This window comes from Solanum tuberosum, unplaced genomic scaffold, assembly GCF_000226075.1.
Source record: "Solanum tuberosum cultivar DM 1-3 516 R44 unplaced genomic scaffold, SolTub_3.0 scf00098, whole genome shotgun sequence".
NCBI classification, from domain to species: domain Eukaryota; kingdom Viridiplantae; phylum Streptophyta; class Magnoliopsida; order Solanales; family Solanaceae; genus Solanum; species Solanum tuberosum.
The window spans coordinates 384,883-405,557 of NW_006239026.1; the positions used below are offsets into that span (position 1 = coordinate 384,883).

General features: G+C 35.1%; 1 protein-coding gene across 12 annotated transcripts; it reads left to right on the forward strand.

The window, feature by feature from the left end:
- Positions 1-2,958: 2,958 nt before the first annotated feature.
- Positions 2,959-20,329, forward strand: LOC102597311 (histone-lysine N-methyltransferase ATXR7). 12 transcript variants are annotated; one of them, XM_015309219.1, is made up of 24 exons: positions 2,960-3,230; positions 3,331-3,550; positions 3,852-4,395; positions 4,726-4,842; positions 6,321-6,650; positions 6,734-7,084; positions 7,166-7,279; positions 7,364-7,495; positions 7,575-7,706; positions 7,791-8,072; positions 8,258-8,728; positions 8,882-9,278; positions 9,370-9,678; positions 9,773-10,078; positions 10,175-10,480; positions 10,580-10,726; positions 10,848-11,272; positions 13,145-13,267; positions 13,455-13,535; positions 15,444-15,497; positions 15,597-15,748; positions 16,065-16,119; positions 16,209-16,294; positions 18,054-20,329. In XM_015309219.1, exons 2-22 carry the CDS (start codon positions 3,375-3,377, stop codon positions 16,084-16,086), a joined length of 4,971 nt encoding a protein of 1,656 aa, XP_015164705.1. In that variant the 5' UTR covers positions 2,960-3,230; positions 3,331-3,374; the 3' UTR covers positions 16,087-16,119; positions 16,209-16,294; positions 18,054-20,329. The 12 variants fall into 12 exon arrangements, with proteins under 12 accessions (XP_015164708.1, XP_015164711.1, XP_015164705.1 ...); XM_006348376.2 differs by having other exon boundaries at positions 3,347-3,550; XM_006348377.2 differs by having other exon boundaries at positions 3,347-3,550; positions 16,209-16,284.
- The last annotated feature ends 346 nt before the right edge of the window (positions 20,330-20,675 follow it).

A 20,675-nucleotide genomic window follows, 5' to 3' on the forward strand; every position in this document is an offset into this window, starting at 1 on the left:
ATTATACAACTCCTTATACGATGAACTTTCTTTAAAAATCACCCCCTCAATTGTATAATCAACGTAACAATTGTCATTGTCCCATCTACCGGAATGCATAACCAAAATAGCTAATGAAGCCATTTTCAAAATTTCTGTATAAAAAAAAGAAGTTATATATACATATACATTTATACGATTAAGAATTTCAACAACAAACAGAACATATATTTATACAAATTCTAACAACTTCAGTTATTCACATATATACATATTCCCATTATATACTCATAAACGTTTATATACACATTCTGCATATACATTTATATATAAACAATTATATACACAAATTAAAACTTTATACACAATTATACAATTTCATACAAGTGCAGTGTTATTGTTACTTTCACAGAGTACAAATTTTTGCATTTGTATAACAATCATATATCCAAAATCATGATGAAGATGCACTGTATAAAACAAACACATAATAGTTTCATATATAAATTATACATATCTTACTGAATCATATCTAAAAACCTATACGTATAAACTCTAAGCAAATATACAAATTCGAACACAAATATTACTGTGAAATGAGCGAATCTCCGATCACAAATTCAAAATAATCAACAATTTCATCCAGAAAATTTTCAGATCACAATTTTTTCTAGATTACAAATTAACTATCAAATCATAAGCGTTAAACTCTATTTCGAACAAAATATACACCTCTCAATATACATTCAACTTAAATTGATGATAGTTAAAAAGGAAATCTGATTTTGAATACATGTTGAACACCATCTTCGTCCAAAAAAAGCAAAATTAGAGTATGTTTTCGTCATGAAATTGCCTCTTGTTGCTATCTCTACATTCTAATCATCTCGACTGTTTGTATAGTACCATCAATAGCTTGATCGATTTTCTGAATTGAGTTACAATGGAGTTCTTAATGTTGAAGACGATGAAGAAGGAAGGGAATTCGAATGAAACCGAACGTGCGTGACTTCAATGATTTTTTTCCTTTTTTTTCTAACCGAAAGTAATGTCTTTTTATTTATTTTTTAAAACAATCAAAATGTATAAAAAAAAAGACTGACAGAAAGACACATCCGTAGCAAACTAAAAATTTGCTACGGACTGCAATTTTATAAAGTTTGCTACAACATACAATTAGCAATTTTTTATTTGCTATACGTAAAAATTTCTCTTAAAAAATTTAGACTATAAGCTATCTCAATTTTTAACAATTAATTCCATCATTTTTCATACAAATAGTGAAATTGAATAATTTTAAAATTAATTAATAATACTCATTTTCAAATGCGGAATAACATAATTATGAATTTTATCCTTTTTGCACCACTCGATTCTCCCTAGAGTTGTCAAAAAGGGTTGGCCTAACCCCACCCGGGCCAAGCCTCGCGGGACAAGGAATTTGATGAGCTAGGGCGGACGACCCTTTATTTGGAAGGACCTGAAAATGCTCAATCCAACCCAACCCTAGAAGGGCTGAGGGCTAGGGCGGGCTAGCCCTTTTTTTTTTTCAAACGTAAAATTATATAACATCAATTTGTCTATGTATCCTACATGCATGCGAATCCACTTGAAGAGTGTATGAGTATCTAGAACAAATTAACCTAATTTTGAGTTTATATATCTCGAGATACATGTATCTGGACATACCAAATTTTAGTAAGATTTGTTATATACAACATAGTATGCATTTAAGTAATTATCTCATATATTAGTGAGATTGTTGTAAGTTACCCTCAAATAAATAGTTTGGTCTATGACTCGATCCCAACCCGACGCCAATCAAGCCTCAAGGGCCAAATGCTTATATGGGTTGGGCTTATAAGCCTTAGTTTTAAATAGGCTTGAAAAACTCTATCCCAACCCCACCCTACCTCAATAACGGGTTGGGTTGGACCTGCTCTATGGGCTAAGCACATTTTGACGGCTCTAATTCTCCCTATACTTTTGCAAGTCAATTGGAACCAGTTTGTTCACAAGAATTATTTATTTGTTTACGATTTTTTTTACTTTATTTGAAAAATTGATATTTGATTATTAAAAAATTTAGATATAACGTAATTGTATTTAAAATTTGGAGAACACTCAAAAATTTGTTTTTCCTATATTCATTTAGTTATATTTGGTGTTTCTTTTTAAAGAAAAGTATATTCAAACAACTAAATATTCTTTGCAAAAAAATAATCACACAAATTTATCTTTAACTTTGACTTTTAAAATTTTCAACGGTGGAAAATAAATGATAATAATATGTAGTAGCTCATACATGAATCTAATACTAACATTATGTATCTATCTATTTTGAGATGTTACTCTCTTGTAGACTTGATTGCATATTTCAAGATAAATTAGTCAAATGTGATGATTTTGCTAGTTTTTTAAAACAGAATTCATAAATAGTAATTATGAAAATACATTTAAATTTAAAATATTATATTATAAAAAAATCCTTCAAACAATTTCTACTCCAACTCTTACTTTAAGAATTTCAAATAGAGTAAAATAGTATTTAATTCTCATTTATGCTTATGCATATATTTTTTTAGAGTTGAACTGGTGCAGAAGTTAGGTTCTGACTTTGTTCTGATACAATGTTTATGACCATATATACTCGTCATTGTTGTTCATGTTACACATAATTTTTTTCCAATGAACTATAATTCACTCATTTGATAAAAATATATAAAAATGAAAAAAAATAATATTTTTCACAATTTATGAGATTTTCATATTATAACAAAAAATACAATTTAAAAAATCGAAGTTATACGTCCAATCATGAATTCAGATTCATATAATCTAATCTCATATAGTATGTTCAAACGGGCCATAAGCCGTTCACTTAACATATTCGATTTCCGATCTTGTAATTTCCACATCCATTTCCCCTTTCCGTATCCCCAATTTATTAAAAAAAAATAAAATAAATCTCTTAGTATTTGCTTTTCTTCTTTTTATTTTACTCTTACCTTAACTTCTTCAGCCCCTTTTGCCCCCTTCTCTCTCACTGCTTCTTTACCAATCCTCCACAGACAAATTCACACAAAATCTTTGTTTTTCCCTAAAAGGGTTGCTTCTATATGCAATTTTATCAATACCCAGAAGAAATTATTGTTCTACACATCCAAGATTTGCTCTGTAGGGTTATCGCAGTGGTATCATTTGGATTTTTTCGGTTTTCATCGACCCCATATCAGCAAAAGTTATAATAGGTTGGTTTTCTTCATACCCATCTCGCTTTTAGTTCTAATTTGCGATGTATGTTTGGAATTATTCAATTTTAGATTGTGGGGTTGATTTTGTGTAAAAAAGATTGCATTTTTTTCAGGGTTGGTGATTTTTTGTTGTTGAAAGTTATGGTGTCTTCGATGTTTTGCTATGAATCCAGTGAAACAGAGATGGATTATCCTCCGTTTTACTCAAGAATGAGATTAAAGTCTTTAGATTTGATGGGAATGGATGTAACTTCAATGGATACTATTGAGGATGAAAAACATGATGATGTAGTGTCTACAATGGAGTTAACTGTTGGGTATTGTCTATTTTCGATGAAGTTTGTATTTTTTAGTTTTGTGTTCACACACCAAATTATTTATAGAGTGAAGGGTGATGAACACAGCTAAAATATCCTTTTTTTAGTTTCATACATGAACTATTAGGTGGGTGAGTTTCCTATGTGTACTATCACTAAATTTTTATCTCAACACACCTCATAGCTCAGGTATGATACTCAAAATATCGAAATACTTTAGGTGTGTTTTTGACCCTTTTAACTCTTATTTTATACTTTTATTAATTCTTATGTTTTTTTTGGTTTGGTGTGATATTATCAGTTGCTTGCAAAATTTTGGTTCACCATTGTGTGTTGAGATGAGTTGCCAGTCTAATGGAGAGAGTGAGAACGTTTCAACGTCTCGTGATGTCGGTGGCAGTTCAACGATTGACAAGAGTAGCATGGTGTATCCACAAGGTGTACTTGCAACTGGATGGATGTATGTCAATGAACAGGGTCAAATGTGTGGTCCTTACATAAAGGAACAGTTATATGAGGGTTTGTCTACTGGTTTTTTGCCAGAAGAACTTCACGTTTATCCCGTCTTAAACGGGACCATTTCGAATGCAGTGCCCTTAAAGTATTTCAATCAATTTCCTGACCATGTTGCGACCGGCTTTGCTTATGTAATGGTTTCGTCCTCTGGTGCAAGTGGACCGACGGATAAGTCCATGGGAGTTGCCAAAGATTCAGGAGGAAATGGAGTGGAGTTGCCAACAACTTCCCCCTATTCTAACTCGGTGGCTGAACATGGAACTCATTACTCGAACCAACAGATGGCGACCGCTGGCTCTGCCGGAACATTTGCTCCGTCTACCTCTTCGGTACTTTCTCTTTTACATTTAAGGATTTGTGTTGTTCTGTGGTGATACTTTTTTAATTACTTGCTTCTTCAAGCCGTTGTGTGTAACTTTGTCTCTACTCTCTCTCAGAGGTGTCACCTTTCTCCAAAAAAAGAAAAAGAAATTGACTCTCGTAGAGACCAAAAATATAATTACTTGCTATTCACAAATTGCAACAAATGTAATTATGTAATCTGGAGGAGACAAACAGACTTTTATTGTTTTGATGGAGGACAAATAGACTTCTTGTATTTTCTGCAATTTCGATTCCCTTCTTATGACTTTCTTTGCTTAATATTGTGTGTGAAATAGGTCAACGAAGAATCGTGTTGGTTCTTTGAAGATCATGAAGGGACGAAACATGGGCCGCACTCTCTTATGGAGCTTTATTCATGGTGTCATTATGGATACATTGTGGATTCAGTGATGGTGAGTGTGTGTTTCCGTAGCATTTTTCTAGGTCCTATATTTAGCTCTGGAGTACATGGTGCAGCTGTTTCTCCTACTATCCCAGCCTTTCTGTTGGAAGATGTTTGTTTTATTATGTTGGATGTACAATTGGATTTTCTGAGCTATAGGCTATATGTAAACTGAACATATGTAAAACAGTTTACCCGGTTTTGATGGGTGGAATCCCTCGATTGAGCTGCTACACTGCTACTGATCACTTAACTTTTTAAAATTAGATATGTCTGGGTTTTAGTCGAAGTATAAAAACTGAGAGAACTCTTTTGACTGAATATAAGTATTTTTATGAGTGCCTATAATTTTTTTACTATAGAAGCAAACTTGGGGAGGTGGGGAGTGGCCGTATATATTATTTTTATGAACAACCTAGGAAATGGAGCCTTTTTGTTTGTGATAATGTTGTACATACAGTGGGAACTTAATAGGATTCATTTCTGTAAGGTGAATTCTCAGAATTTCTGTTGTGCTAAGTTCTATTACCATACTTTCTTGCATATTCCAAAAAGCATCCTGTTCTTGTTTCTGTATGGGCTCGTCGGATCTCTATTGTTCTTGTTGTCTTTTTCTTCCTCCCGGCTTGTGTCAATTTGGCCTTACTCAACCCGTTGTCTCTTCCCATTTTATCTGTAGGATTATATTCTCACTCATCTTCCGATATCCTCCAAACTTGCCATTTTGAATTTGGCATAATTTTCCTACATTCTTTGTGCTTGTCGCTTGGTTAATGGTCTTGTCAAAACTGGAAAAGGTCTATCTACAAACTGTTAGTCTATTGTACTTTTATATAAATTGTTCCACGCTGCACTCTCCGAACTGAACCCAAAATTAACTAAGCAATTCTGTGAAGTAGTTTCCTCTTTTCTTCACCAATCTTCACATCAGTTTAACTTTATTTCCCCTGTTTTAATTATACCATGAGTTTCAACTTGCTTCCCTTTGTTTAAGCCTCATATAATTTAACTATTAATTTAGGTTCTAGACCGTTGGAAAGACAGTTCATGGTTCCAATTATTAATGAGTTTAAAATCGAAGAGTTCGGTCATTTGCAACATAGAGATAATCACCAGAGAATTCTACTCTTTTAAGTAGTTGCTTTTAATTTTTACTTAGGTTTCTGAACTAATTGCTTCAGTGTTAATTAGGGCTTCTACTTGATTTTTTGGGTACATTTACTTCTCTATGAATACCTATTTGCCTCATTTAGTAGGTTATTTTAAGTTTTACAAGTTTCTTCAAGTTTTTGTTCCCATAGAAGAGCCATGGTAACTAAGCACCAATTAAGTTTTCTTTTAACTGGTTTTGTGTTGATTTGAGGATTTTGACCTTTTTTTCCCTCGTTGCTTGTTTTCATTGGAGATTGTCCAACTCTTTCAAGCTATGTGATACTACACCGAAGTGGTATGTGCTTATTGCTTGCTCATTGATGTTGACTTTTGCAGATACGTCATGTTGCTGATAAGTATAGACCCTTTAGTTTGAAATCTTTGATTAGTAGTTGGACTACGGCTACCCCTGGAGCTCTCTTTTTGTCTAATCCCGATGGGCATGAGACTGCATCTTTACAAGATTTTGTATCCGAAATTTCTCAAGAAGTATGCTCCCAGCTACATGTGGTTATTATGAAAGCAGCCCGTAGGACTCTACTCGATGAGATTGTTAGCCATGCAATTTCAGAGTGCATCTCTGAAAAGAAAGATCTCAAGAAAGCCACTAATCAAAAGAAAGTCACTAATCAGTCTGTCAAGATGTCATCTCCTGGTACCAGAATGGTAAATAACGTTCAAGCATGATATAGAAGTGAGTGGAATTGAAATTTCGAATCTTGCATGCTACTTATCGTTTATGTGAACAGTCTGCAGGTTTTGGTGGCAGTAAGGCCTTAATTGATCCTGAGAGGAGTGCAGAAGCTCCTAATCTTCTTAACCGGAAATCTCCTGCTGCTGAAATCCCTTTGAAGTCTTCAGGAAGCTCAAAATCTGTTGGAAGCTTTGAGAACTATTGTGATTCTTATACAGTTGTTTGCAGGAAATTATTTGACTCTTGCATGCAAAATATCTGGAATGCTGTCTTCTATGACCATGTTTCAGAGTATTCATCTGCGTGGAGGAAGAGAAAACGATGGTCACCTCCTTGTCTGATGGTTGAATCGAACATTCCAGCAATATCATATGCTAATTGCACCACAAAGCTTTCTACTGAAGTTGTAAGCTTTTTATGCTGATTTTTGGGGTCATTTTGCAGTGCTTGCGTATCCTGTCTTACTGACAGACCTATAACTTTATAGTTGCAAGTGGAGGAAGAATCCTTTCCCCCAGGGTTTGAGAAAAAGAATGTGACAGGGGATTTGCCTTCAGTTTCGTCATCAAAAGATTGCGCCGTGGAGCTTTCTACTGAAGTTGTAAGGTTTTCTATGCTGTTGTTTTTCCTGTCAATTTGCAGTGGCTGTCGCTGCTGCCTTACAGATTGACTTATGACTTTGCAGCTGCAAGTGGAGGAAGAATCTTTTGGCTGTGATCCTGATTATCCCCCAGGGTTTGAGGAGAAGAATATGACAGCAGATATTCCTTCAGTTTCGTCATCAAAAGATCGCACCGCGGAGCTCTCTACTGAAGTTGTAAGCTTTTTTATGCTGTTGTTTTTCCTGTCAATTTGTAGTGGTTGTGTGTCTTACAGACTGACTTGTGACTTTGCAGTTGCAAGTGGAGCAAGAATCTTTTGGCTGTGATCTTGATTTCCCCCCAGGGTTTGAGGAGAAGAACTTGACAGCGGATTTGCCTTCAGTTTTGTCATCAAAAGATTGCACTGTGGAGCTCTCTACTGAAGTTGTAAGTTTTTTTATGCTGTTGTTTTTCCTGTCAATTTGCAGTGGTTGTGTGTGCTTCCTTACAGACGGACTTATGACTTTGCAGTTGCAAGTGGAGCAAGAATCTTTCGGCTGTGATCTTGATTTCCCTCCAGGGTTTGAGGAGATGAATATGACAGTGGATTTGCCTTCAGTTTCATCATTTTTGTCGAGATCCAGTCATGCAACGGACCCTGAAGCTGATGATCGTATGCAACCTATCCTTGAGAGTGTATTTGATGAACTCCACTTGTCTGCAAAGATGTCCTTGGAAGATTATTTCACTAGCCTTTTGCATGAAGAGGTGATGGGAAAAGTTGATTCGCTTAAAGATGGCGTGATAATCAAGGTGAATATTTGAACTTGCTGTGATCTGTGTAAACTTTGTCCCTCCCCTAGAAGTGCATAGGTGGTGGAGAGACTTTGTTGAAGTAATCCCTTACCTGATAAAGTTTCCCCTGTATAATTCGAGATGCCAATGCTTACCGCAATATAATGAACTTCAGCATCTCAAGGAACAGTTTTATTCTGCAGGTTGCTGAGGACCCAAATATTTTTAATGGCGGTGCAAGTCAAAATGACTCTTCTGAGGCCATTTTGGTGTCAGAAAACTTAGCTCATGTTGATATTCAGAATACTTCCTCGCGCAAAAAATCATTGCACCAGAACTCTATTGATCCATATGTGATTCCTGTGTCAGAGTGGTTTTCAAGTGCATTTCAGAAGTCTGCTGGTTTAGACAATGCCTCCAGTAATGAAATGACTGATGAGCTGCAACCACCTGAATGCGAAGCTGTTCCTGTACAAACTTCTAAAGTTCGACTTGCTAGGTCTGATGATTCTATTTTGAGAATAATATGGTATGCGACCCTGTCAAATTGCCGGCAGAGGGTACATGAGAAAGCACTGAGAGAGTTGAAAAGTTTTCTTGTTGATGATATAATTAGAAACTTTTTGACAACTTCGTCTTCTGCGAGGAGATGTAGTAAATCCGAGGATTCTCCGGTAAGTGCAATTGTTGGTTTTCTAAAACTGTCAGTTCAAAGAGTTAATTTTTTCCCCTCAGTTCAGAGAGTCAATTCTTCCCCTAAATTTAGAGATTAAATTTCCTCAGTGTAAAGAGTTAAGCTCTTCTGAATGCTACTTTTGCTTTGTCAGGTTACAAGAAGCAAAGCGGGTGATGAAACACGTGATAAATCTCCAGATGCATTAAGCAAAAGTGGGGATGGTTTTCCTAATGTACCTACAGCAGTGGGGAAATATACATATTACCGAAAGAAAAAGATGGTTAAAAGAAAGTCAGGCTCTTCATCGCAGCCTCTCCCTGGTGGAGACATTGGCTATGAAAAGAGTTCTCTAAACAAGTCAAAGAAAAAAGATCTCTCGGGAGAGGCAACAGAGAACACTAAAGGTGACAGTGCAACTTCAAGTGAGAAGGAAATTGGGCTGAAAGATTGTCGCAGAGAGTTGTTCACTAATGCCTCTTTAGTTGTTCCTCCATCATCGGTTATTAGTTGTAACACTAGCTCGGAGAAAGTTGCTTCTGTCTCCAAAGGTATTTCAGTTTTCCTGAGTTTTCTCAAATGTTACCAGAATGGACATTATATTTATTAGACATGTTTGCCATACTGTACTAAATTATGCAGCGGGGAAAAGTAATGCAAGTCGCAAAAAACTGAAGGCCACTTTTATTGCTGAGGTCTGCAGTGATAATGGAAAGGTTGATGGAGACGTTGTCTTCAGAAAGAGATCTATTAGCAAGAAGTCAAGGAAACAAGATCTCTTGGGGGAGGCAACGGGGAGCACTAAAGTTGACAATGCAGATTTAAATGGCATTGCATTTGGGCCGAAAGATTGTCGCAGAGAGTTGTTCGCTAATGCTTCTTTAGTTGTTCCTCCATCATCTGTTACTAATTGTAACACTATCACAGAGAAAATTGCATCTGTTTCCAAAGGTATTTCAGTTTTCTTGAGTTAGATTTTTTAAATGTTCCCAGAAAGGACATTATATTATAGATGATGTTTATCATACTGTTGTAAATTTTTCAGCGAGGGGAAGTAGTGCAAGCCGCAAAAAACTGAAGGATGCTTTTGTCGCTGAGGTCTCCAGTGATAATGGGAAGGTTGGTGAAGATGTTGGCTTCAAAAAGAGATCTATCGACAAGTCAAGGAAACAAGATCTCTTGGGGGAGGCAACAGAAAGCACTAAAGGTGACAATGCAGCTTTAAATGTTAAGGAAATTGGGCTGAAAGATTGTCGCAGAGAGTTGTTAACTAATGTGTCTTTAATTGTTCCTCCATCATCTGTTATTAATTGTGACATTATCTCAGAGAAAGTCGCATCTGTTTCCCAAGGTATTTCAGTTTTCCCGAGTTAGTTTTTTCATATTTTATTAGAAAAGGACATTATATTTTTTGATCATGTTTATCATACTGTTTAAAATTTTGCAGCGAGAAGAAGAAATGCAAGCCGCAAAAAACTGAAGGCTGCTAATGCCACTGAGGTCTCCAGTGATAATGGGATGGTTGATGGAAACATTGGCTTCAAAAAAAGAACTATTAACAAGTCAACGAAGCAAGATCACTTAGGGGAGGAAACAGAGATCAATAAGGGTGACAATGCAGCTTTACGTGTTGAGGAAATTGGGCTGAAAGATTGTCACAAAGAGTTATTCACTAATGCGTCTTTAGTTGTTCCTCCATCATCGGTTATTAATTTTAACACCATATCAGAGAAAGTTGCATCTGTTTCCCGAGGTCTTTCAATTTTCTTGAGTTAGTTTTCTCAGATGTTACCAGAATAAGACATTATATTAATTAGTCATGTTTATCATACTGTACTAAATTGTGTTGCAGGGAGAAGTAATACAGGCCACAGTAAACTGAAGGCTACTTTAGTTGCCGCGGACTCCAGTGGTGATGGAAAGGTGGCTGAGGTTGCAAACAGGGAATTGGGCACTCAAGAAATGCAACCACCCTCTAGTTCGAAGAAGACTCCTAAATGTTAGTGTTTACATTTCATCTAAATTGATGCTCTATTTTTCCTTTTTCTATGTTATCAGTGTTCACATGATCTCTCATGTTTATTGCCTCATTAATATGTGTCTTGGTTGGGCTATTGAAGCAGCAGCCAAATTACCGGATTTGAAAAAGAGAAAACTAGAGGATAATCTGACAGCATCTCGTTCAAGAAAATTTCAGAGACAATCAAGTGGTGTTGGCAACCAAGCTGCAACAAAGGTGGCTACTCCAGAGAAGAACCAGAAGGGTAAATCCCGGATAGCAAAACATTGTACACAATCAGTTGGCTGTGCTCGAACTTCGATCAATGGTTGGGAGTGGCGTAAATGGTCGTTGAGGGCAAGTCCTGCCGAAAGGGCTCGTGTTAGGGGAACTAAGGTTGTTCATATTCAATCTGTTAGTTCAGATGCTAATGGTTCTCAAATGTTAAATGTTAAGGGAATTTCTGCAAGAACAAATAGGGTTAAGTTGCGCAGCCTCCTTGCTGCTGCCGAGGGTGCTGACCTCTTGAAAGCTACTCAATTGAAGGTAACATGAGAATTTGCCTTGTTATATGCATTTCTTTTACTTTACTACAATTAATAAGGGAGAAAGAGAGGAGCTTCCCGTCAACGTGATTTGACGGGAAAGCCTTCAGATACTGGGTTATGATGTAACTCAATAAACTAAAATAATTCTATTGGCTTTCAAATGGATTTACTGTAGCTTACTTGAAAGAATTCATCCTCTTTAATGAATATGCCCTTTGACTTTTGTCAAAGACTAATGGTTCTGTGTGGGCTGATTAACTGTGAATTACGTGGGACTTTATTCTTTTTCTTTTCTTGCTGAAAAGAGAGGGTACATAGGGAGCTCTCCTAAAAAAGAGTGAAGTTCCGCCCACATTTGAATGCTAGCTCCTGCTTTGGACCTTCATCTCCACATCTAATATAATGGAAAACACAAACTAAAAAGGGGAACTCAGTCAATAGACAAAGAAAATCCGGATATGTTACACGAGAGCAATTCAATGTTTGTCTTTTTAAGGATTGATTTTCCTTGTCGTAGTTCATATTCATATTCAAGTTGGCAAAATTCTTCTTTTTCTTCTTATTGTGGAAATGGATCCCACCTGCAGCTTTTGAAATGCATTTAACTGTTAAGCCTTCTTACCTCTTTTATAATACCTTGTTTTACCCCTCTTTTTCACTTCATTTAATAACAATAAAGTCTCCTGTGCACTTTGATAAATTTAGCAATGTTTGGGTTCATTTTTTTTGCCCCAAAAGCATTCAAGGCAGTGACATCATATGCACTATGACAGTGACATTTGTATATTCATTATTGTTTTAAAAAGGGACAAGTATGTACATAAATTTAGTTTGAGGGGCTTATGGTCATGCAACTTATTTTAATTAGTTTTTTTGTAACTTAGATACTTCATCTCTAATTCAAATGATGACAAATATTACTCCATTTATCATTTTACATTCATTTCAAATGATGACAGATATTACTCCATTTATTATTTTACATTCTTTTGAAAGATCATGTACAATTTTTTCCCCCATTAATTTTTTTTATAAATCTTTAACTTTTTAAAAAATATTCTTTTAAAGTTATGTCTATTAAGCATCTGAGTTGCTCCTTTTACTTTTTTTTTCCATAGATACTTCTTTAAATTTTGAATGTCATTAATGAATGTGTATGTATTGAGGTACTATACATCACTTCCATATTTCAACTTAAATCTTTCAGTGAAGAGCTCTTTGGACTTTTTAAACTTAGCAAACAGTAACAGACTAACATCTTAGTAACTATAAAGGAAAGGAAATCTTATTGAAGTTTGAAAGATAATGGAAGGATAAGTTTTTCCTTTTTAACTATTATGCACCAAAAAGATTACTAAAAAGGAGAACTGATAAAGGAAGAATCACCAAGAATATAACAAAAGCCAATTATTTAATAGAGAGCATCATATTAGTCCTCTCTTATTTTGTAAAACAGGAGTGGAAAATTTATGCGGCTTCAAAGCCTTGCCTTTTTATTTTAAAAATAACTTAATTTTTAAAAAGAACCTCTTAAGATACTACAAATCGTTTAATTAATAATAACCATACTGTTGATTATTTTTTTTTGAATTGTGTCCAATAATATTTTATCGTCGTTTGTTTTTTGAATTGTTAACATTGCTGAAATAATTTATAATGCCCATTATTAAAAGGATATTGATAAAACTTATATACTTTGTGCATTGATTGTTGATTAACTATCTGAAACAAAAAAATAAGTCAAGAGTTTGATTAGTAAATTGTGTTCAAAGTAATTCTTGGGCTTGTGCTCAGCACGGGCGATTTGTATATGTTCGTTTTTTTTTTTTTGGTTATATACAAGTTACATATTCATCTACGTCTTTTGTAGGCTAGGAAGAAGCGCCTTCGCTTCCAACAAAGTAAGATACATGACTGGGGTCTTGTTGCCCTTGAGCCTATTGATGCTGAAGACTTTGTCATTGAATATGTTGGAGAGCTTATACGTCGTCGTGTAAGAGCATTGCTTCCAAACCTGAAGTACATTCCAGCTTGCTGCTTTTGCCGCAAGTTTTCTTCATACATTTTGGTGTCGTAGCTTTGTTTATTTGTGTACTAGTGATTTTGTTTGATTGTCTGAAACACTGATCTCAAGTGTTCATTATTTGAAATCTTACTCCTCTCCTTTTTGAGATTCTCAGGTATCTGACATACGAGAGCACTATTATGAGAAGATAGGAATTGGGAGCAGTTACCTTTTCAGACTGGATGATGATTATGTGGTGAGCAAGTAGTTGGAGAATTCAGTTTCTTATACAGTTTACTTGATGATGTAGATTCCTCTCATGTTTCTATTTTGGATAGAATTATCTTTTTATACAAATGCTGAAAAGAAGAGTCACAGGTTAGGATGAAATGCCTTTTAACCTTAAGTCGGTCAAAACCAAAATGAAGTAGAAATTCTATTCTACTTGTGCTCTGTCTGTCTATATCTATCCTAAAAGCCATTACTCTTGGATCAAACTGATGCTAGGATAACTTGTTATCCCAATTTGATTGCCATATATCGTTGTTGAAACGTTCTTGCTGTACTGTGTGTTTGAGAAGATCATGTTATAGAAGCAAGAAGGCATTATTTTCTTCTTAATGTCCCAAAATCTGTTTGTAAGAAGCTCATTGATAAGTCTTTCCGTTACTCCCAACAAAATCTCATTGCAGTAGAGCAATGCAAAAATAGGTGATCAGATCCTATTAATTTTTTTCTTTGGAATGGTAGATCCTATCAATTTTAATGCTAGGATAAATAGCTTTTTGGCTTTTCTACTTGTAAGATTCAGGTTTAAGTTTTCCATGAACCAATGACCACGTTGAAGGTCCAATATTTCTTTGGTGATTTCTAATTGCTTATATCCTTAAAAAGATTGGATGTGGGATTGAAAAAAGTGGCAGCCTGGTACAAAAAGTATCCCACGTTAGCGCAGGGCCGTTCCCAAGGGGTGGGATATCAAGGAGAATTTTAACTTCTCATAATGTTCTCCATGCATGTGTACTCCAAGGAGCTTAGTTTTAAATAGGTTGTAATTTAAGGGGTTGTTTGGTTCACATGCGAGGATTATTTATGCGGTGATTAATATTGATGGACTTTTATGCAATGACTAATAATGTTGAATCTTTTGGAAACAACCTCTCTATCCAGCTGTCTAAAAAAAACCTCTTTATCCAGAGGTAGGGGTAAGGTCTGCGTACACTCTACCATCCCTAGACTCCACTTGTAGGAATACAGTAGGTATGTTGTTGTATAATAATGTCGAGAAATAAAATTGTGTGTGACCAATCAATCACGATAAGTTGATGTTCTCCAAAACCACCCGGAGAAAAGATAAAAGGAGTAGCGCAAGCCGAGTGTGAATAATAAGACAAGGAATGGTATTTAGGAAATACTTGCTTTTTAAGAGTACCTTTGTCTTTAAATACTTTATCCCCATTTACACATTCTATCCGGCATAAAATGATACATAGATTCCTGCATAGCTAGTGCGGTAATTATTTAAATACTGTTGAACAAACTTTGCATTATTTTTGAGATTATTTTTCTTATATGGCCAACCAAACACTGCATAATTCTGTGCGAGGTTTGATGCTGAGATTATTTTTTCTAATCCCTCTCACCAAACAACCCTAAGGATTTAGGTGTTTTACTTGCTGAATCTGAAAGCCATTGCTTAATCTTGTAATCAAAATCGCTGTTGTGTGTTTCTGGAATAGTGGATGCAATTCTCACATTACCAGGGGTTGCAAGTGAATTGTGATAGCTTATTGTGTAATGCTAAAGCTAAAGGAATGCTTTTCCAGTTTATGCAATTTTGCTGGGAATCTAGTCTAAGAGCCTGTTTGGATTGGCTTTTAGTTTGACTTATAAGCCATAAGTTAGAAATTCTAACTTATGACTTATTTTTATCATTTTAGCTTTAAACCAAGTGCTTATAAGCACTTTTTTAATTTATCCAAACACTCCAAAAGTGCTTAAAAGCTATTTTGGCTTAAAAACACTTAAAATAAACCAAATCCAAACAGGCTCTAATTAATCCGATCTTGAACCAATAGTCATAATGTGCTGCATATTATGAAAAATTGTTAATTTCATAAAGATTGAGCAGGCATTTCTTAATAACTGACTGTATTTTATGAAGGTTGATGCAACAAAACGTGGTGGTATTGCCAGATTCGTAAACCATTCTTGTGAGGTGATTTTCTTACTATTGGAATTTACGACTGTGTGACATGAAGTGTCATAGGATTTCAACTCGATAATGTCATCTGCTTGATCTTAACATATGTTGCAGCCAAATTGCTATACAAAAGTTATAAGTGTTGAGGGTCAGAAAAAGATCTTCATATATGCTAAGCGGCATATTGCAGCTGGTGAAGAGATAACTTACAACTACAAGTTTCCCTTGGAGGAAAAGAAGATCCCGTGTAATTGTGGTTCTAAGAGGTATAAGACTATTGTTGGTGATTGAATTTTTATCTATATTTTATTGTGTGCGCAATATAACACAGTATTGCACAGGGGAAGAAATTGATTGCTAGCTTTATCCTTTGTATGCTAGTTAAAATAGCGAAAGACAATCTCTCTTTAACAAGATGATAGTTTATAGACTATTATACCCTTTGATTCTTTTCCAAGACATTTATTTCTCCAGTGATGTCTTAGTACACTGTTATTTCAGTTAAGCTTTCTTTGTTTAGGTTTGTTAAGGATCAGCAAAGGCCTTAACCTTATTTTGTTATTATATGCATTGTCTCATCAGGTGTCGTGGCTCGATGAATTGAAATGCAAAAGAGATGCCAGATCTGATGTGTTAGGTATTTTAATTTGCTTCTGAAATTTCTTGAGTTTATTCTGTTTGCTGACTCTTTGTTTTCCAATACTAACTCCTTTTTCTTCTTCTTAGGGGTCTGTTCTTGACCTGTGGTTTCCAAGGACACCCATGCTGCAGTTTGCACAGAGTTCGTCATCGTGTACATCTTGTAAGCAATGGTATTGTCAATAGCAGTTCCTATTTTTATGTTTCTAGAAGCAGAAACCAATTTATACATTGTAGTGGAACTATTGTTTTTTGAATATAGCCATCTTTCACTACTAGTGTTTGATATGCATTTTATTAGTTGTCGCTATTTGCAATGTATCTCAACAGAATATGTTGCCTTTGAATTGTCGTGGATGACTCCTCCCTAGATGCAAATCTTCATGCCTTTATAGTTCAGACAATCTAGCGCTTCTCCAATGGATAGCTACCTGGATTAAGATGCAATATATGTATTGTCTATAGGTCAGGAAAATATGAAGGTTTTTTTTGGTCATTCTTTGTACACATCAGGGATCATACTATAAGGAATAGAGGCGTGTAAGAGTTGGGAGAAATTCTTTCGAAAAATAGTAATTGGTGTAAATGTTAAGGTACTTCATCTTTATTCTAAAAGGCTCCAGGGCCAGTCTAGCACTAAAAATACAGATTGTGATGTGTGCGCGCGCTTCATGAGTTTGAATCCTGTCGCAGACAAAAAGCCCGGTACTTAAGTTGAAAAAGGATATAAGGATGAACCCATTATCAATTGTCTTGAATTTTGCTCCCACTAATCCTCGAGTATTTCTCCAGTATAACAAAAGGAGAAGAAACATGTTTGAGTCGCTCGTTGTATGTAATTTCTTTTTTTCTTGCCAGCCAGCTAGTGAAACCTTCATTTAGTGGGTGCAAGATCTTTAGCAGATAGTCTTGCGGTAGTGAAAGCAAAAGAAATATACAGAAGCACACTAAGAAAGAATATAGGATATGGTGAATTTAAATTATACATATTAGAATAACAACTCGAAGTGTTTGACCTAACAAATATGAAACAACTTACTAATTAATATTCCAAACAAGATTCAATACAAAGGAAAATACATAAAATCAATCCAAGAGAAAAGAAGGCAAGAGATGAACTTATACACTCCCTGCATCACAAGTATTATAGTAATGTGTAATTGTTAAATAGACCGAAGATCTTTAAAATAGAAGTTCTAGGATAGATGGGGGAACCTATGTTGCTTTGATTCTCCAACAATGCTGCCACAGCCCACATCTATGTTAGATCCTCTTAAAAAGAACTCTTGAAGGATTCAATGCCTACCCGACAACATTTTTGAAGGATTCGAGCCACATATGTTTGCGTACGCTTTATTCTCCCTATACGGTATTTGTGGGATCACACTAGGTATGTTGTTGTGTGTATGTCTCTCTCTGCTTTCTGCACACACTCTCTCTCTTCCCTGCTTTGTTGAGGCAATTGATTTGTATGTCTGCGTACACTTTATTCGCCCTATATGGTATTTGTGGGATCACATTGGGTATGTTGTTGTTGTGTGTGTGTCTCTCTCTGCTTTCTGCACTCTCTTTCTCTCTTCCCTGCTTTGTTGAGGCAATTGATTTGGTTGTGTTCACCTTTACTTTTAGCAATATAACAAGTGGAGTCTAACGAGGGTAGGATGTACACACACCTTATCTACCTTTGTGGGGTAGAGAGGCTTTACTGTTAGAATTATGTAAAGTAATTATCTACTTGAGCTACTTTGAAGGTGATTGTATATGGATCTGTACAAATCCCAAAAGATGTAATACAATGCACGTATAAGACATAGGACCCAAATCCCAATTGATGTTATTTTGAAAATGGATGTGAGGATTGCAAATTTTAGTAATAGCATTTTAGGCCAATATGCTTTGTAACTTCGTTTTGCTACTTTGATGCCATTTCAGGGTTTGCCCTTGCAACTCCTGGTCGGGCGGTACCAGATGCATACACGTACTTCCGGGTTTACGCATTCTTGTGAAAAAAGGACGACGAGTGTGTGCCCCTTGCATATTTTCTTGTAGATATCACAGTTGCAGATGAGTTCCTCCTCTTAAGAATTCAAAATCGGTTGTTCTTTTATTATGCAATTTCAAGGCACTCTTTTGGAACTATATCTCGTGTACAGACATACATTACAATATACCTTACATTTCAAGTATAATAATATATACCATATTTAATTTCACGGAATTCAAAGTACCTTTTAGTTTATTTGGTTGTTATGTTGAGATATCTCGTGTTGCGAGGGTCTATCGGAAATAGTCTCTCTTCCTCACAAAGGTAGGGGTAAGGTCGTGTACATCTTATCTTACTCCACTTGTGGGATTACATTGGGGATGTTGCTGAGATATCTTGTCTATGTGTGTGTGAATGCACTATTTATTTTCGTCAATCTTTACATATACGGGTCAATATGTTGTGTTTTTTGTGAATTATTACTCTCGATAATCTTTCCATAGATACATATTGCTATAATCTGCTGTCTAGCATGTTAGGAGAGTTTGACCCGAAACTCGATTTAAGATCTAAGAGGTTAAGTTGGTACCCTGACTATATGTTGATGTCCCTGGGGTAAGAGTAATTTTAGCAATGAATGCGGGAATCATATTGTTTGGACTCTTCAAAAATGTTGTCAGATCCTCCAACACACACCCGTCGATATTTTTGAAGAGTCCGAGCTTACATAAGCCATGTGTATGCTCAAAATGCTAGAGTGCATTTACAGGTTTTTCTACTAAGGAAGAATTAATACATGGATTAATTTTTTCTTATTTTAGAATTTTTTTAATCACTTTGCAGTCAAGTTGATAAATCTAATTAGTATGCCAAAATCCCATTTTTGATCATAGGTTATAATGTTGTACTTGCATTATCACAAAGAAGCTTTTTTTTTGTTCTTTTATACCAATCTTTAGTTATTATTTGACGCAGGGACAATCAGGTATTGCCTGTTCATTCAAAATTGCTAGTAGATGATGATGTGGGTCGATTGACGCCTTTCTGGTACGCGTCTTTTATCCTCTATTTAGTTTTTTCTGCCCTCGACTGTGGCTAGTGGCACTCTCCGCGATGTTAATATACTATATGATAGTTTAGAGTGAAGCTCATGAAGTGAAAAATACGCGAGTTAAGGGATTGTGTTGAGAGGGGGGTAAAAGTCCGGCTATATACAATAGCTAATGACATATATCCTCCATGCTGAAGGTTTTTGAGTAAATCATTCCTCCAAAAAATACGATTTAAAAACCGACTAAAAATTAAATACGTGTATTGGATTCATACTCGAATCCAATACTACGTTTCATCAGGGTTCACGTCCAAGTTCGCGTGTTTTTACTATTCCTCCGGGTACTCTTCAAGACATTTTCCAAATGCATCATATACAAGTACAAAAGATAACAATAGAAGAAAGAAAAAAGAACAAAATTGGTACAAATATAAGTACATAAATATATGTGTTACTATTTTTTTGTGTTTCAATTTATGTACTTTCATTTTAAGAATGCTATTTTTTTTTTTACATTTAGTAATATATTTAATTCCAAACATACTATATGGTATATTTTAGTAGTTAGGATCACACATGATTCATAGTATATTTTGGTAACTTCTCTATAGTTTAACTATACAAGGTTCAACCGCCTTTCTTATTTTCTTAAATTTCGTGTACAGTCAAATTAAGACACAAAATGTAATTGAGATCGTAATCAAACTAGGTGTAAAAGCTAGAAGGTAAAAAAACTCAAGGCTTAGTTGTAGTTGCAAATGTTGATGGACTTGTGACCTTAGCCATGCGAAATACGTCTGGTATTTGAGTGGAGAAGGATAGAAGATCGGATTTATTATCCTAGAGTTTTGAAGACTATGTTTGGTCTTTAGCGGTTGGCTTCAAAAGAATTTCTCGGTTATAAAAAAAAAGCGAGTTTTCGAGTAGTTTGAATTAATATTGACATAATATTGGCCATTTATGTTGAAATTTTTGTTATACTAATTGTAATTTGATTATGTTAGCAGCACTAAATTTATATATGTTTGGTATTTCATATCTTTTTGGTTAAATTATAGTTTCATTTTATGGCCCATGGACCTTTTTTTTCTTGTTTTCTATTTTTGGCCATGTAAATAAGCAGATATAGATTAATTATTAAAATTTTGATGTAATTCTACCTTTAAGATCTTATTTACACTTTTGGAATAATAATTTTGTAGTTTAATTTTTGTTGAAAATTTAGTATGTATCCAGCAACATAACTTATTTCTATATTGTATATACTTTTGCCATAATTATTTATTCAGCTTATTCGATAGCATGAATCGTAAATTGCAGCACAATTTAAGCCGTATTTGCAATGCGTAAAATTTTGTAAGGCATTTCGTTTCGAAATAATTTTAGACATATGGTGTTTGAAGTTTCGTAAGACTGAAGTTAAGTCGTTTTTGTTTGAAGTTCATGTATGTATATACAATTGGTGGCCATGTGCAACAATATGCACATGATGCCCCAAGTGGTGCCCATTACTTAAAAA

What these genes read in the sequence shown, in the direction of transcription:
- LOC102597311 (XM_015309219.1), top strand. Translation starts at nt 3,375, where the DNA reads ATGGTGTCTTCGATGTTTTGCTATGAATCCAGTGAAACAGAGATGGAT. An exon ending in AGTTGCTTCTGTCTCCAAAG is followed by an intron (nt 9,279 to 9,369) that starts GTATTTCAGTTT and finishes TAAATTATGCAG; the next exon opens with CGGGGAAAAGTAATGCAAGT. An exon ending in GACTGGATGATGATTATGTG is followed by an intron (nt 13,536 to 15,443) that starts GTGAGCAAGTAG and finishes TATTTTATGAAG; the next exon opens with GTTGATGCAACAAAACGTGG.